This window comes from Pteronotus mesoamericanus, unplaced genomic scaffold (genome assembly GCF_021234165.1).
Source record: "Pteronotus mesoamericanus isolate MK-2021 breed Mesoamerican mustached bat unplaced genomic scaffold, CSHL_Meso_final scaffold_54, whole genome shotgun sequence".
NCBI lineage: Eukaryota > Metazoa > Chordata > Mammalia > Chiroptera > Mormoopidae > Pteronotus > Pteronotus mesoamericanus.
In genome coordinates, this window is record NW_026555321.1 from 61172560 (window position 1) to 61190948 (window position 18389).

At 35.8% G+C, this 18389-nt stretch overlaps 1 protein-coding gene across 1 annotated transcript in view; it reads right to left on the reverse strand.

Moving 5' to 3' along the window:
* Positions 1-5250: 5250 nt before the first annotated feature.
* Positions 5251-18389, reverse strand: part of CNBD1 (cyclic nucleotide binding domain containing 1) — a 257585-nt gene continuing 244446 nt past the window's right edge. The window contains exons 9-11 of the mRNA XM_054595284.1: positions 13471-13580; positions 11798-11948; positions 5251-5531 (exon numbers count right to left, since the gene is read on the reverse strand). Of these exons, the coding sequence (XP_054451259.1) occupies positions 5251-5531; positions 11798-11948; positions 13471-13580 (542 nt within the window). The remainder of the gene's footprint in view (positions 5532-11797; positions 11949-13470; positions 13581-18389) is intronic.

Below are 18389 nucleotides of genomic sequence, written 5' to 3' on the forward strand. Positions count from 1 at the left end.
GGGTAGTAACTCTTTCTTTCTGCTGCATAGTATCCCATTGTGTAAATGTACCATAGTTCTTTGATCCACTCATTTACTGATGAGCACTTAGGTTACATCCAGCACTTGGCTATTGTCAATTGTGCTGCTATGAACATTCGGGTGCATAGGTTCTTTTGAATTGGTGTTTTGGGATTCTTAGGGTATAATCTCAGCAGTGGAATGGCTGGGTCAAAAGAGAGTTCTATTTTTAGGTTTTTGAGGAAATCCCAAACTGTTTTTGATAGTGGCTACACCAGTCTGCACTCCCACCAACAGTGCAATATGGTTCCCTTTTCTCCACAACCTTGTTAGCATCCGTTGTAGATTGATTTATTTATAATGGCTATTCTGACGTGTGTGATGTGATATTGCATTGTGGTTTTAATCTGCATTTCTCTGATGGCTAGCGATGCTGAGCATCCTCTCATATGTCTCTGGGCCCTTTGTATGTCCTCCTTGGAGAAGTGTCTGTTCATGTCCTTTGCCCATTTTTTAATTGGATTGTTTCTCTTCCTGGAGTGGACTCATGTGAGTTCTTTTCTATATTTGGGAGACCAAACCCCTATCTGAGGTATCAATGGAAAATATATTTTCCCATACGGTTTGTTCCCTTTTCATTATGTTGATGTTTTCTCTAGCCATGCAGAAGCTTCTTATTTTGATGAAGTCCCATTTATTTATTCTTTCCTTTATGTCTCTTGCTCTAGAACACATATCAGTGAAAATATTTGTGCATGAGATACCTGAGAGTGTCCTGCCTATGTTCTCCTCTAGGACTTTTATGGTGTCATGACTTACAAAAAAGCCTTTTATCCATCTTGAGTTTATATATCTGTATGGTGCCAGTTGGTGGTCAAATTTCTTTTTTTTTTTGCATGTAGCTTCCCAGGTCTCCAAACACCATTTGTTGAAGAGGCTATTTTCACTACATTTTATGCTTCTGCACCCTTTGTCAAATATTAATTGACCATAGAGAAATGGGTTTATTTCTGGGCTCTCTATTCTGTTCCATTTGTCTATGTGTCTGTTATAATGCCAGTACCAGCCTGGTTTGATTACAGTGACTTTGTAATATAGTTTTATGTCAGGTATTGAGATCCCTCCTACTTTGTTTTTCTTTCTCAAAAGTTCTGCAGCTATTTGGGGTGATTTATACTTCCATATACATTTTTTAAATGTATGTTCTATGTCTGTGAAATACACCATTGGTATTTTAATAGAAATTAAACTGAATCTATAAATTGCTTTGCATAGTATGGACATTTTGATAACATTAATTCTTCTGATCCATGAACACAGTATATGCTTCCATTTATTTATGTCTTTCTTAATTTCTTTCTTAAGTGTTTTAGGGTTTTATGCACACAGGTTTTTTACCCTCCTTGGTTAAGTTTATTCCTAGGTACTTTATTTTTCTTGTTGCTGTAGCAAAGGGGACTTTTTTCCATATTTCTGCTTCTGTTATTTCACTGTTGGTGTACAAAAATGACTTCAGTTTCTGAATATTGACTTTGTATCCTGCCCTTTTGCCAAATTCACTTATTAAGTCGAGTAGATTTTTGGGGGAGTCTGTAGGGTATTCTATGTACACTATCATGTCATCTTCAAACAATGATTGTTTTATTTTCTCCTTTCCAATTTGGATGCCTTTTATTTCTCTTTCTTGACTGATTGCTGTGGCTAGGACTTCCAATACTACGTTGAATAGAAGCGGTGAAAGCGGGCATGCTTGTCTTGTTCCCATCCTTAGTGGGAAAGTGTTTACTTTTCGCCCATTGGATATGAGGTTGGTTGCAGGTTTTTCATATGTGGCTTTTATTACCTAGAGGTATGCCACCTTTATTCCTACTTTGCTGAGTGCATTTATCATAAATGGATTCTGTGTCTTACCAAATGCTTTGTCTGCATCTCTTGGTATGATCATGTGGTTTCTGTCTTTCCTTTTGTTTATGTGATGCATTATGTTTATTGACTTGCAAACATTGAACCATCCTTTCAGCCCTGGGATGAATCCCACTAGATCATGGTGAATGACCTTTTTAATGTATTGCTGGATGCAGTTTGCCAATATTTTGTTGAGGATATTAGGTCTATGTTCATCAGTGATATTGGCCTGTAGTTTTCTTTTTTTGCTGTGCCTTTATCTGGTTTTGGGATTAGGATGATGCTGGCCTCATTAAAAGAATTTGGAAGTCTTCCATCTTCTTGGATTTTTAGAAAAACTCTGAGAAAGACAGGAGTCAGATCTTCCTTAAAATATTGTAAAATTCTTCTCTGAAACCGTCTAGTCAAGGTTTTTTTTTTTTTTTTTTGTGCTGGGAGTTTTTTGATTACTGTTTCAATTTCACCAGCTCTTATCAATCTGTTCAGGCTTTCTGCTTCTTCTTCATTCTGTTCTAGAAGGTTTTATTTTTCAAGAGATTTGCCAATTTCATCAAGGTTTTCAAATTTCTTGGCAAATATTAGTTCATAGTAATTTCTTACAATCCATGTATTTTTGTGGTATCAATTGTTATTTCTCCACTTTCATTTCTGATATTATTTATTTGGGTCCTCTCCCTTTTTTTCTCGATAAGTCTTCTTAAAGGCTTGTCAATTTTGTTTATCTTTTCAAGGAACCAGCTCTTGGATTTGTTGATCCTTTGAATTTTTCTTTTAGTCTCTATGTCATTTAATTCTGCTCTGATCTTGATTATTTCCTTTCTTCTACTTATTCAGGGCTTTGTTTGTTTTTGTCTTTCTTGAAGCTGGAGGAATGTTTCTATATTTTTTAGGTAGGCCTGTATTGCTATGAACTTCCCTCTCAGGACTGTCTTTGCTGTGTGCAATAGGATTTGGGCTGCTGCGTGTTCATTTTCATTTGTTTCCAGATATTGTTTGATTGCTGCTTTGATCTCATTATTGACCCATTCATTGTTTAATAGCATACTATTCAGTCTTCATGAGTTTGAATGTTTTTGAGTTTTTACCTTGAGGTTGGTTTCTAGTTTCAAGCCCCTGTGGTCCAAGAAAATTCTTGTTATGATTTAAATTTTTCTGAAGATTTTTAGGTTTGTTTTGTGTCCTATCATGTGGTCTATCTTTGAAAATGTTCCATGTGCATTTAAAATAATATGTATTTTGGTTCTATGGAGTGAAAGGTTCTATATATGTCAGTTAAATCTCTTTGATCTAATGTGTCATTCAGTTCCACAATATCCTTCTTGACCTTTTGTTTGGAAAATCTATCCATATTTGACAGTAGGGTGTTAAAATTTTCTACTATTAGTGTTTTACTGTCTATATCTTTCTTGAAGTCTGCCAAGATTTTCCTTATATATTAGGTACTCCTATGTTGAGTTCATTTAGGTTTACAATGTTTTTGTCTTTTTTATGGATTCTTCCTTTGACTATTATGAAGGGTCCTTCTGGTTCCCTTTATATGACCTTTGTTTTGTAATCTGTTTTGTCTGATAGAATTATTGCTACCCCTGCTTTTTTTTTTTTTCCTGTTATTTGCTTGGAATATTTTTGTCCATCCCTTTACTTTCAGTCTGTGTAGGTCTTTTGTTCTGAGGTGGGTCTCTTATAGGCAGCATATGTGTGGGTCATGTTTTCTTACCCATTCAGCTACCTGTGTCTTTTCATTGGGGCATTTAATCCATTTACATTTAAAGTTATTATGATAAGTATATTTTCATTTTTTCCCTTTGTACCTGTGATCCTCTCTTTCTCACTCTTTTTCTTCATCTTTTAAAGCAATCCCTTTAGCATATCTTGTAGTGCTAATTTAGTGGAGGTGTATTATTTTAGCCTTCTTTTGTCTGTGAAACTCCTTATTTTGCCTTCCATTTTCATTGAGAGCTTTGCTGAGTAGACTAGTATTGGCTAAAGGCCCTTCCTTGTCATGTCCTGGAATATTTCTTGCCATTCCTTTTTGGATTGTAGTGTTTCTGTTGAGATGTCAGCTGCTAACTGTATCAGGGCTCCCTTGTATGTTACTACCTGTTTCTCCCTTGCTTACTTTAGGATTCTCTCTTTGTCTTTAATATTTGCCATTTTAATGATGATGTGTTGGAGTGGGCCTCATTCGGTTCCTCTTGAATGGGACCTTCGCTGCTTCCTGGATTTACATGACTTTCTCCTCAAATTAGGGAAGATTTCCATCATCACTTTTTTCTAACAGGGTCTCTTGAAAAAGTACTTTTAAGTATCACACTTTATTTTTACTTGAAAATATGTTTTTATTTCAAAATTTTATCAAAACAAATAAAAAGCAACACAGGAAAAGGAAGCTTATTTTCTGAGGCTAACTGTTCAAGAATTTAAACTCTTTTGATTAATTATTTCCAATGATGCAGCTGCTTATAACTTGCAGAGGAGGAGTGCTGATGTGTTGGGAAGTATATCTTTTTGATAAGAATGTAGTCATTGCTTCTGAATCATCTAACACACCTATCTATATTAAAATATCTGGTTTCCCTGGCTTTTGATTAAGAAAAGTCTTTGGACATTCTTTCTGTTTAAAAATCAACACATTTGGCCTTGCCAGTGTGGCTCAGTTGGCTGGAGCATCATCCTGTACACTGGGATGTTGAGGATATGATTCCCAGTTTATGGCATATACCTAGGTTACAGATTCAATCCCCAGTCAGAAGGTATATGGGGGACAATCGATCTATGTTTCTCTCTCACATGGATGTTTTTCTGTCCCTTCCTTTCTCTCTAAAATCAATAAACATATATTAATATTAAAAGTAAATATATATAATTACATAAATTATAAAAACAAACACTTTCAGGTAGTTTGTACTATACTAAATGAGTAACAAGAAATCTAATTTAAAATGAAGTGGGGAGAACAGAAGATGGAGATCTCACCCCAAGTCCCTCACAAAGCAGAACAGGAAAGAGCCTCCTCTTTCATCTACGAAAGAGCCTCCTCTCCTCTGTTTCAGCAAAATTGCTCATGGCCTGCCATGATTACATCTTACAGATTGCTGTTCTTTGTTTGTTACTGAATAAACCCTTTTGCGGGAGAGTTCTTGGATGACTTTTTGTTTAGATCAACAGTATAAATGTCACCTTGGATTTGGAATTCTCCTTTGAGGAAAGACAATTTAAATTCAGAGCTGAGGTGGGATTGCAAGATGGTGGCAGAGTAGGAAAGTCTTTCATGCTTCTCCCAGAACTAAACTGGAAATAACACTAAAAAGGGAAACAGCCATCCTAAGAAACCAAAGACCACTTTTAACCAAAGATGCGCAGAAACCACCTCCAGGCCAGTAAGAAGGGTGGGGATGTCAAGGGGCCAGCGTCGTTCACATGGGCAGTGGACTGCAAATGCAGCATGGCTGTGGGACTTTCTGTGAGAGAGGAGAGAAGCCAGGACTCCAAATCAGGCTCCCAAGCACAGAGCACAAGTGCTAGAATCAGCTGACCAGGTAGCATCCAGTGGTGAAAGGCCATGGGTTTTTTGCCTGCTGGGTAGAGACAGAGCCCATTGGAAACAAAGCCACTGTTCTTATTTTCTAAAGGGGCCAAAACACAGGTTTTGTGTTTGCAGCCACACGCCTTGGGCTCAGAATAAGGGAAAGTGGTGCAGACTAGAGTTGTGTAAGGAGAGTTTGGAGGGGGAGGCAATGGGGAGAGAAGTGAGGGAGTAACTATGGGGATTTCTGTGCCAGGATATACCTGGATTCTGCAGCAGCCATCTTTCATGAGAAGAGCAAGCTACTCCCAGGGGAAAAGCAATTACCCCACCCTGTGGAATACCACTTGGCTGACCCTCCAGAATCCTGCTTGCCCCATCATCTAGCAACCCAGTCACTCCACCCTGTATCTCTTTTTTATTGGCTTTTTTTTCCTTTTGTTTTGTTTAGTTTTTGGGTATTTTCCCTTTTCTCCTTTCTTTTTTCCCCATATTTCATCTTAACTCCTGCTGAGGAGATAACAACATATGCACACTCAGGGGGTGTTAAAGACTGGCTTTAGAGTGCAGCTATTCCATATATTTTCCTAGAAACCAGACTGGCACTTCCCTCTAATGAAAGAGCCATATAAACACCCTCCTGGTTTCCAGCAGACCCAAAAATTGGTCTCTGGAGTCCCCACCCATTAGCCTACTAGGGACTCCATCCTGCCAAGTTTAGGTAAATAATACCAGATAGACTCAGATGAGTGGCTCAGGGGTGGAAGAACACACCCACCATCTTCCTTCAGGTCTGAAATGCACCTCCCACAGGAGATCAAGGAATCCCATCCCCCTGATTCTATCAGAAGCCTTATCAGAAACAATCAGGTCAGCAACTAGTTTAAGATTCACAGCTGGCTGGCAGGCAGAGGCATGCAGAGGCAGATTTTGTGGTGCCTTGGGACATTTGCTGACCCACCCCTGGACCCAGTGCTGAAGAAAGCCAGCTTTGCAGCACAGCTTGGCACATTCTGTGCATAGCCAAGCCCAGAGAAAATAGCCACAAAGTGTGGATCACTTAGAGCTAAAAATAGCCTACCAAGTGCTAGATGTGGACAGCACCAGACACTGGCTCACACAAGCCTCAGAGAACATCAGAGCTGTATCTGAAGGGAAAACCCAGACAAGCATTAAACTCTGCTGACAGAAACTCCATTTTCTTCCTTTTCACTATTATTTTTATTTTTATTTTTCATAGTCATTTTATTATTTTTCTTTTTTTCCTATTTTTGTTGCTCAATTTTTTATTTCATATCTCTTATTTCATTCCTACCTTTGCTTACTCCATTTTCCGTTCTTTTGTTCCCTTATTTTTGTTATTCTTTCTCTTTCTTTGACCCCTTTTCCAATTTTTCTCTTTCTATTCATTACTAATGTAAGTTCTTTTCCTTTTCTCCTCTTATGATCATTTTTATTTCATTTGGTCTTCTCTTACTCATTTTTTTCCTTTTCCCTGTCTCTATTATTTTATTTTTTTCCACTTTTATTATTCTTTGCTCTTTCGTCATTAGTCTTGCTGTTATTGGGGTGTGGTTCTTGTTTTGTTTTACTTTGTTTTCCTTTGTGCTGTGAGTACCTGTACAACAGCACATGGAGGAGGCCAGCCAAAGGGGAAATACCAACAACCAATGGGTCAAAAACAATCAAGATCTAAATACAATAGGAGAATTCACATAACCCCCCCAAGGGATATTTCTAGATCATCCAGCTCAGGGGATCAAGGAGACTGCATCACTGGGTCCCACAGGACTCCTATAACATAAGGCCACCTTGTGAAGACAGGAAGTCAAAGCAGATCCATCTAATACATAGAAATAAACAAACAGAAACAGCTACAATGGGGAGACAAAAGAAACAACCACCAAACAAAGGAAAAGTAGAAATCCTCAGAAAAAGAGCTAAACAAAATTGAAGCAAGCAAATTAACACACATAGAGTTCAAAGTAATGGTTATAAGGATGTTCAAGGAACTTTGAGAGAACTAAATTAGCATAAAAAAGACATAGAAACTATGAATAAGAACGAGAGGGAAAAGAATAATGAAATATCTGATATGAAGAATTCACTAGAAAAAATTAAAAGCAGGCTGGACAAAGCAGAGGATTGAATCAGCCTTTTGGAAGACAAGTAATAAAAAATCACCCTGTGAGACTAATAAAAAAAAAAGGCTCAAAAAGAATGAGGATGGGTTAATGGAACTTTGGGACAACATGAAACAAAAATATTCACATCATAGAGATCCCACTAGGAGAAGAAAGGGAGCAAGGGATGGAAAACCTGTTTGATGAAATAATGACAGAAAACTTCCCTAACCTGGTGAAGTAAAAAGTCATACAAGTTCAGGAAGCACAGAGATTCCCAATCAAGAGGAACCCAAAGAGGCCCACACCAGGACACATCATAATTAAGATGGCAAAGTTTAAAAACAAAGAGACAATCTTAAAAGCAAAAAGAAAGAAACAATCAGTTATGTGTAAGGGATCCCCAATAAGACTGCCTGCTGATTTCTTAACAGAAACAGTTCAGGCCAGTAGGGACTGGCATGAAGAATTCCAAGTAGTTAAAAGTAAGGACCTACAGAAACTACCAAGACTACCCTATATAGCAAGGCTTTTATTTAAAATAGGAGAAATAAAGAGTTTACCAGGCCAAAAAACAAACATACAAACTAACTAACTACTGGAATATATTTCTACCAAGCCAGCACTGCAAGAGATGCTGAAGGGACTACTTTAAGAAGGAGACATAGAGAGAAAGGAACACAGTTTCAAAGGGGAAAAGTGGAAATGAATAAGTACCTATCAACAATAACCTTAAATGTAAGTGGATTAAATGTTCCTATCAAAAGACATCGGGTAGCTGAATGGATAAGAAAATATGACCTATATATTTGCTGTCTAAAATAGTACAACCTCAAACAAAGGATTTATACAGCCTGAAAGGAAGAAATGGAAAAAAAAATATTCCAAGCAAATGGACACATAAAAAAAGCTGGGGTAGCAATACTTGTATTTGACAAAATGGACTTCAAAGCAAAGGCCACAGCAAAATACAAGGATGGTTGCCATTTAATACTAAAAATATCTATTCAACAGGAGGATATCACCCCATTTACAGCAAATATAGAAGCGCCTAAATATATAAAACTATCTTGGAGGACAAAAGAGAAGAGATGGATAGCAATACAGTCATTGTAGGGGATTTTAACACCCAACTGTCACCAATGAATAGATCTTCCAGGCAAAATATCAATAAGATAACAGCTACCTTAAATGCCATACTAGGTAAAATGAATTCAATTGACATTTACAGAACATTTCATCACAAGGGAAGAGAGGATATATTCTTCTCAAATGCACAGCGCTCATTCTCAAAAGTACAACACAAGGTAGGACACAAAATAAGTCTTAACAAATTTAAGAAAATCAAAAACATATCAAGCATTTTCTCAGATTACAATGCCTTGAAAATAGAAATCTTCCTCAATGTAAAACTCAAAAACATTCAAAGACATGGAAGCTAAATTACATACTATTAAATAATGCGTGGGTCAACAATGACACCAAGAAAACAATCTAAAAGTATCTGGAAACAAATGAAAATGTACCCACAACAGCCCCAAAACTATGACACACAGCATAAGTAGTCCTGCAAAGAAAATTCATAGCATTACAGGCCAATCTGAAATAATAATAATAATAATAACAATAATAATAATAACAGCAAATAAAACACAGAGTGAGTAGAAAAAAGGAAATAATCAAGATCAGAGCAGAAATAAATGACAGACTAAAAAAAAATTAAGTGATCAATGAATCGAGCAGTTGGTTTTTTGAAAAGATAAACAAAATTGATAACCCTTGACTCATCAAGAAAAAAAGAAAGAGGACCCAATTAAATAAAATCAGAAATGAAAGAGGAGAAGTAACAACTGATAACACAGAAATACAAAGAATGTAAGAAGATACTATGAACAACAACTATATGCCAAGAAAGTGGACAACCTGGATAAAATGGATTAATTCCTAGAAACATACAATCTTTCAAAACTGTATCAAGAAGCAAAAGCAAACCTCAATAGGCAGCAATAATGAGTGAAACTGAAGCATTAATTTAAAAAAAAGAAAGAAAAAAAGAAAATAGAAAAACTCCCAACAAACAAAAGTCATGGACCAGATGGCTTTATAGGCAAATTTTACCAATCATTCAAAGAGAACTAACACCTGTCCTTCTCAAACCATTCCAAATATTCAAGAAGAGGGAAGACTTCCAAACTCCTTTTATAAAGCTAGTATTATCCTAATTCCAAAACCAATTAAAGACACAACAAAGAAAGAAAGTGACAGGCCAATATCCTTGATATACATAAATGCTGAAACCCTGAACAAAGTGTTAGCACACCAGATCCAACAATACATTAAAAAGATCATCCACCATGATCAAGTAGGATTCTATCCAGAGATGCAAGGATGATGCAATATTCACAAATCAATAAATGTAATACATCACATAAACAAAAGGAAAGACAAAAATCACATGAGCATATCAATAGATGTGGAAAAGGCATTTGATAAAATCCAGCACCCATTTATGATAAAAATACTCAGCAGCTAAAAACAATATCATTTTGATAGCAAGATCATATATCACAGGTTTGCTCATGTTTCTTACTATAGTTTAACATTCTCATTTGTCTTCAAATTCATATTTTTTAAGGCACATTTTACTTTCCCTTGGGTTTTGCCCTATATTATTTTTCAGAGATGAATTAACAGTTCAGATGATAAAGCTAGTGAAATAATTAGAAACAGAATAAAGTAATATGAAATTGCCAATATAAATATCATCTTTGTTCATGTGTGAAGATGATTCCTCCAGCAAAATTAACTATTAAATTTCTCAATAAAATTATTTAGCTTTTAAAATATTTTTTTACTTTTTTGGAATAAAATAAAATAATTAGAATGTAGAAATATAGAACAAGCCAAATAGAGTCCTCAAGAATGTGTCTGTCAGGGATGCTTAACTAATTAGACACAGAGCTTGTCAGTAGCTCTATTTCATCAGTCCCAGAGGAACAAAACAGAAAATGAAATTTAAAATATGAACAGCAAAAATGCAACTCAAGATCACACTACACCATCTATTTGAATTTTAGGTTGCCATATGGCAAAAAATACTAATACATGCTTGGAAGAAGCACTCCCATGTATGAAATGTTGATTTACATAAAAGAGTCTACAGCGTATTTGCCTTGCACCAGTTAACATAATTATATAGGAAAAGATAAACCTAGTATGTATCAAGTGAGAACATTGTAATCTTAATTGGTGGTTAGTAATTATTTTAAGTGATATTTACTTTGAGAGGGGAGTTGTAGCTGAATGTCACAGAAGGAAAGAAGATTAATCAAAACTATTTCAAATTTATAACTTCTGGAAATGAATACATGAATGTAAAGTGAAGCCAAATGAGAGTTAAGCAGCTTTAGGGCACATGTTCTCTAAGAGACACACAATAAATACTTGAAATTCAACGTAAGGGGACTCAGTCAAGTCATTTATGGATAATCACGGAAACCTTTTTAACTGAGTTTATTTAAAGTAAATATCTCACCTGTGTTAATTTCTATTTGCTTCTTTTTTTATTTATCCCTTATTCATTGTTTAACATTTTTAGTTTTATTGTACACAAAATTATACTTTTTATAGTAAATAATTCACATGATTTATTTTAATATAAACAGACTTTCCAAGCCATTAAAATTTAAATAAATGCCATTTGACATATTTATGAAAGTATTAGAAGACTATGCTTTTAGCATCTTTTATAATACAATTCTTTTTTATTAACCAATTATGTTTTGACTAATTAACCCCTATTCGTTTATCCTTTATACTAAATTGCACATTCTATCTGCGTATTCACAGTGTTTGATGGCCAAAAACAGGTAGTTGCATGATTGTTCTTTTAATATTACTAGAGTTCTAAAATTTCAGATAAAGACTTAAATACAAGCCATAGATCTTCATACACTCTTCATCTAGACTGTACATTGGCAGATAGTACACACTTGATCTGAACCAGAAACATAAAATTGGTAATTTGAAAATTAGAAGAGATGTTCCAGTACCTTCAAATCAGTATTTTGAAATATTTCTAATATATTCTAAAGTAGTATATGTTGTCTTTGCAAATAACATACACACATACACCTATACTTACTTGACTGTCCCAATTTCTGTGAAATATGTTCACTCTTGGCAAAAAGTCAACAAATAAAATGGTGTAACAATTAAAATAAAAAGGCATTTCTGTGCTTACCAAATAGGTCCTTATCTTCAATGACTGCCATCTCAACCTCATCTCCAGTGATTACAGTGCATGGGAAAGGATCCTGGAGAAGAACACTGATCTCACCAAAGGATTCCTGTTTCTTAAGTTGACCCATATAAACAAGTTTTTGAATTTTTTTCTGTAAGAGACATAGATAATTGATGTTTAATTAAACCACTTTCATACCATTAATAAATATTTCTATCAGAAATTCTGTTCATAAATCATTTTTGTGTATGGTATTTAAAATAAATTGCAATTTCATGAAAGCCAGAGAAAATATTTACTTACACAAATATTTAAATTATACTAGAACACTAGCAACTTGAAAGACAACTTCAGCACATCTAAAGTAATTGAAAGCACTGTCACTTATTGCTGTGCATATTGAGTTTTTTAACCTGCCAAGAAGTTTAGAAAGCATTGAACTCATTTCATTTTTCAAAGCCCTAGGATACCATTTTTGTGAGCATAGCTTAGCTTAGTATATTTTCATTGAAACAGGAGTGAGTTGGTGAGCAGTAAGATTTAAGAAAGACTGAAAGAAAAAAGAAAAAAAAATAAGAGAGTATAGCCCTCAGAATAGGACCACAACAAGAACTCTAAAAAGGGGACAAGAGCCAATATCTAACTCAAAGATTTGTCATTTTTTTTAAACAGTAAATCTTTACACTGACTATCATTAGTACAGCAGAATTCAACCGAGTTTATCTAATAAATTGAATTCATTGAAGACTGCCTGACCCACTAAATAGGCATATTTCTAACTTTTCTATCATTATGCATTAATTAGTGTTTTGCCTGTTCTAGAACTTCAGAAAACTGGAATCACATAGAATGCACTATTTCAGGTTTGATGCTTTTTCCCAACCTAATGTGTTGAGATCCATCCATATACTTCAATGTATCATTATTTCTTTTTTTTTCTACTGTATAAAATATTTATTCCTGAAATGAAAGTCTTTTTTTCCAAGATTTTTTTTAAATTTATTTTTTCAAATACATTTGTCTCTGCCTCCCCCCCACCACTTTCCCTTGTCCCCTCCCTCCTTCCCTCCCTCAGCTCTTCCCCTTTGGTTTTGTCCATGAGTCCTTGCTATATATCATTATTTCTTTTAATTGAGGTGTGGCATCCCATTGACATAATACACTACAATATTACTGTCCATTCAACTGTCAATGGAAATTTGAATTACATACAATATTTGGCTTATGAAGATTCATGTAGGTTTTTCCATAGGCATATAATTTCATTTCTCTTGAGTAAATACCTAGAGCAAAATCTCTGGAGTTAAGTGTATTTTAGCCAATCTGATATGCCTACAGTGATACTTCGTTTTGGATTTTATTGCCATTTCTCTGATGAATAAGGGTGTTAAGCATCTCTTAACATGCTTATTGGTCATTAGACACTTTGGTCATAGGTATATTGGTCACAGCTAAATATACCTTACAATGTATTTTACATTCTGGTATCTTACAACTTAGTAATAGGGACAAAAGAACCCAACAAAAAATAGTCAAAAAAATTGAACAGGAATTTCACATAACAAGACAAACAAATTATAAATGTCCAGTAAGCACAGGAAAAGATGTTCAACATCATTTGGTCATTAGAGAAGATTAATGGATTAAAGTGAATATATAAGTTTAAAACTTACCACTTTTCTTGACTGTAGTTTCATGAATCCTACAATATTTCTATAAATGTTACAATGTCCAGAATTAATATAAGCCACAAAAGAAATTATATTTCCACTCTCCACTATCACTGAAAAGAAGAGAGATAATTCATTACTTCACATATTCTCCTTTGTAGGATATTATGACAATAAAATATTTAATCATTAACTATAAATGGTAATTTTCTGAATGGATGCCAGTTCATAGGCAGTCCCTGGCATATGATAGAAGTCCACATCTGATATCTTTCTAGAAATAAACATTGATGAGACTTTTTTAGCAGAAGCAGTGGTGGGCAGTAAACTGGTGGAAGAGAGGAAGAGGTGAATAGAGCAAGCCCTAATTTGTGTTGTTTGCTGAGCTTCATAGTAAATATTCCTACCATGGCTAATTTCAAACTGTCAATGGTAATAACTGGCTCACAAAATCCCTGAATACTCAACAGTACCCAGAGCCTGACTGCAAGCCCACTCTAGCACTCTGCTAATCACAACAGAACGTCTTCGAGGCCACATTGAATTGGTTTTAAACCCTACTCTGCCATTTCCAATGTGAACCTAGATAAATTATCTCAGTTTCTGAGCTTCAGGTTTTTCCCCTTGAAAATAGCAGAATTAGGATCCTGTTCTATACTCAATATGAGGTAATTGAGTGTATATAAAGTACTTAACATGATGCCTAGCACCTAGTGTTACATAATAAATCATGCTGTTAATATCATTAGTTTTTGCTTAAATTTGTGAAAGCATCCTAATACCAAGATATACTTGAAGGTGAACTGGATAACACCTTCATAATAATCAGTGAACATATTAAAAAGCAACTGCAATAAAACATCACATTTTAAATTATAAACAAAACAATTTAAATAATAAAATGAATTAGACATATATAAATTAAAATTGCTATTTCAAACTGACTTTTTATTTTGTTCATTTTGAAGTATATTAATATTTTTTTGAAAAACCCTAAACATAAGAGGTAACATAAACATAAAGACATACATATCTTTCCCATGATTTTTAAAGTAGACAAAAAATAAATGTTTTGATAATTCAAAGTATTTATTTCACATCATATAAAAGTACAAATATACTCAGCCATAAGAAAAGACATACTACATACTACTACCATTTGTAATAACATGGATGGACCTTGGGGATATTATGCTAAGTGAAATCAGTCAGTCATAAAAAGCTAAGAATTATGTGATTTCACTCATATGTGGGATACAAAACTGACACTTGTGGACAGAGACAACAGTGGGGTGGTTGCCAGAAGGAAGGGAAAGGGAGGAAGTTGGGAGTGGAGGTGGGTAATTACAATATATGTTGACAGAAGATGGTGACTTTATGTGGTGGGCACACAGTGCATTACACCAATCAAATGTCATATAAACATACACTTGAAACCTAAATGATCTTATCCAATGCCACCCCAATAAATTTAATTAAAAATGTTTAAAAATTCAATTTAGGAACTAAAAAGAAAACAAAGAGACAAGATGCTTGCCTGAGAGGCAATATGGTGTAGGAGAGATTGGAAGTCACATTGACCTCCTCCCAGGATCAGCTGAGAATTACAACTAAATTGCAGAGAAATCACCTGGAACAAAAAACTGAACAACAGCAAGTCAGAAGCCTTACAACCTCAAAAAGACAAAAATCAGCTTTAACATAAACTGACAAGGAGTGCAGTGGAGACTCAAGAAGTCTGGCTCAGTGTCCATGGGCAGCAGAACAAGAGGGAAATTTAAACAGTGAGTTGGATCCCCCTGAAAAGAGTGGGGTCTAAACCATGAATGGGGAACCCCAGCTTATAGTACCAGTGCCCAAAAAGAACACAGATAACAGACATATGCGGAAGGCAGCAAGGTTGCTCTCTCGAGAGATGGGCAGCTGGAGAGGCAAAGAGCCATTTAAAGGGAGAGCACATAAGTTTTTATTTGCAGCCCCTTAATCTGGGCTCCTTCAAAGGCAAGGAGAAAGTGGGCTAGAGACACTTGAGGAGAAATTGGGGAAGGAGGCTTTGGAGAACAACTGAGGGAATAGCCAGTGGCAAGTCAGTGCTGAGTCATTGCCCATACAGCAGCAGACATCTTACTCAGGCAGACTGAACCACTGAGCTGCAGCAGCCTGAGAGGAAACAATAGCCCCACCTCCAGGAGGGAATCTGCCTTGGCCCTGTGGTGCTTAAGCCTGACTACTGAGTACAGACTGGCAGCCGCAGATAATAGATTCCTGGATAAAGGGGCATAGAGTGGACTAGAGACACTTGAGGAAAGACTGGAGACTGAGTCTTTGGGTAGAGAACTAAGAGGTTAGCCAGTAGGATCCAGGTGCTGTCATCTCCCATACAGCAGTAGACATCTTGCTCAGGCAGACCACTCCCTTGAGAGGCAGCAGTGTGACAGGAAACAACAGCCTTGACCCCAGGAAGGACTTTGCCCCATCCTGCAGTGCCTAAGTCTGACTGCTGAGTGCAGAGTGACTAGATTAACAAATGAAAGATACAGCCACAGGCAGTAGATTCCTGGAAGGATCAAACAGACTCCTTAAGGTCAGATGGGGTCAGCATCTGAACTCATCAGAGGCCGATCCAGAAAGAAAAAACACCAATAAATACCAGAGGCTACCAAGACGAAATCTACTTAGGTCTTCCCCATGATTTGCGATATTTTCTTTACTACATAGCTTTTTAACTTTCATTTCAGGTCCACCAATTTTGTGCATACTAAGTCATTAGATTTTATACTAGTAATTTATTTCTCTACTTTATTATTATAGTCTTAATCTCTTTACAGCCTTATAAACTGGTTCATTGCTGTTGACAGTGGGATTGCAGGACAGAGTTATATTTGTGGCTCTGTGTTTGTTTCCTGGGCTTTGTGACTGTGTTCTGGCAACATTGGCACAAAAACACATACAACACGGTGGGTAATGTGACCCTCAGTCAACTAGCTGGAGGGTAGGACCACCTAAGAATTACCAGACAACAATCAAAACGCAATTACTTCCAGAGAGCCAACAAAAATGTCATATAAGGAATCAAAAGAATGCCAAGTTCAGGAGATCAAGGAGACCACACAACTAAATCTTACAGGTCTATTACCATAGAACTTTACACCACAAAATCAAGAAGTCAAGACAAATCACTTTAAGATGCATAAGGAAAAAAGAAGAGTTTTACAAATAATGAAAAGACAAAGAAACACCCTCAATGAGAAGAAAAAGAGGAATCCCCAGAAAGAGGATAAATTATAGAGGCAAGTAAACTTTCAGATATTCAGGTCAAAAAAGTGGATATAAGGAAGATAAATGAGCTAACTGGGCTCAGAATCACCAAAAACTAGAGGAAAACTAAGGAACTTACTACAAGCTATATCAGCATGAGAAAGAAAAGTATATAGAAAACTATTGATAAGAGGCAAGAAGAAAAAAGACCACAATTTCTGAATTGAAGAACACAGTAGAGGGATCAAAATCAGATTCTATGAAGCAGAAAATTGAACCAGCGAGCTGGAACACAAGGTAGAAAAAGCTTCCAGAAAGAGCAAGAAAATGAAAAAAGACTAAAAAATAAAGAAGAGGCATTTAGAGAAACTCAGGTCAACCTGAAATGTGATAATATCCATATAATAGGGATACCAGATGAAGAAGAGGAGCAAGGGAAAGAGAATCTGTTTGAAAAAGTAATGATGGAGAACTTCCCTAACTGGAGCAGAGAAAGAATCTCACAAGTCCAAGAAGCACAGAGGGGCCCATTCAGGAGGAACCCAATGAGGCCCATTCCAAGACACATCATCATTAAAATGGCAAATATCTAAGTCAAAGAGAGAATTATAAAGGCAACAAGGGAGAAACAGTTAGTAACATACAAGAAGGACCAATTTGACTATCAGATGACTACTCAACAGACACTACAAGCCAAAGGGAATGGAAAGAAATATAACAAGTGTTAAAAAGAAAAGGTCTGCAACCAAAAATACTCTACCCAGCAAGGCTCTCAATTAAAATGGAAGGTAAAATAAGAACTTTCCCAGACAAAAGAAGGCTAAAAGAATACACCTTCACCAAACCAGTGCTGCAAGATATGCTAAAGGGACTGCTTTAAGAAGATAAGAAAAACAGTGAGAAAGAGAAAAACACAGGTACAAAGGGAAAAAATGAATCAGTACCTATCAATAGTAACTTTAAATATAAATGGATTAAATGTTCCAATCAAAATACATAGGAGAGCTGAGTGGATTACAAAACATAACCTGCAAAACTACTGCCTACAAGAGACCCACCTCAGAACAAAGGACCTACACAGACTGAAAGTGAATGGGGGGGAAAACAATATTCCAAGCAAATCGACAGGAAGGAAAATCAGGGGTAACAAGACTTATATCACACAAAATAGATTTCAAATCAAAGGACATGAAGAGAGACACAGAATGACACTTCAAAGCACTCAAAGGAAGAATCCATCAAGAAGACACAAATATTGTAAACCTATATGCACCCAAAATAGAAGCATTCAAATATCTAAGGAAAATATTTAAACTTGAAGAAAGATACAGACAGCAACACATGGATAGTACAGGATTTTAACATCCACTGTCAACAATGGATAGATCGTCCAAACAAAACGTCAACAAGGATATTGTGGAACTGAACAATGCATTAGATCAAATGGACTTAACTGACATATATAGAACCTTTTATCCTAAAGAAGCAAAATTACACATTATTTACAAATGCACATGGAACATTTTCAAAGATAGACCACATGACAGGACACAAAACAAGCCTCAAAAAAGTCATGAAAACTGAAATCATAACAAGCATTTATTTTCTCAACAAGGGCTTGAACTAGAAACCAACGCCACAGAAAAAAATTAAAAAACATTCAA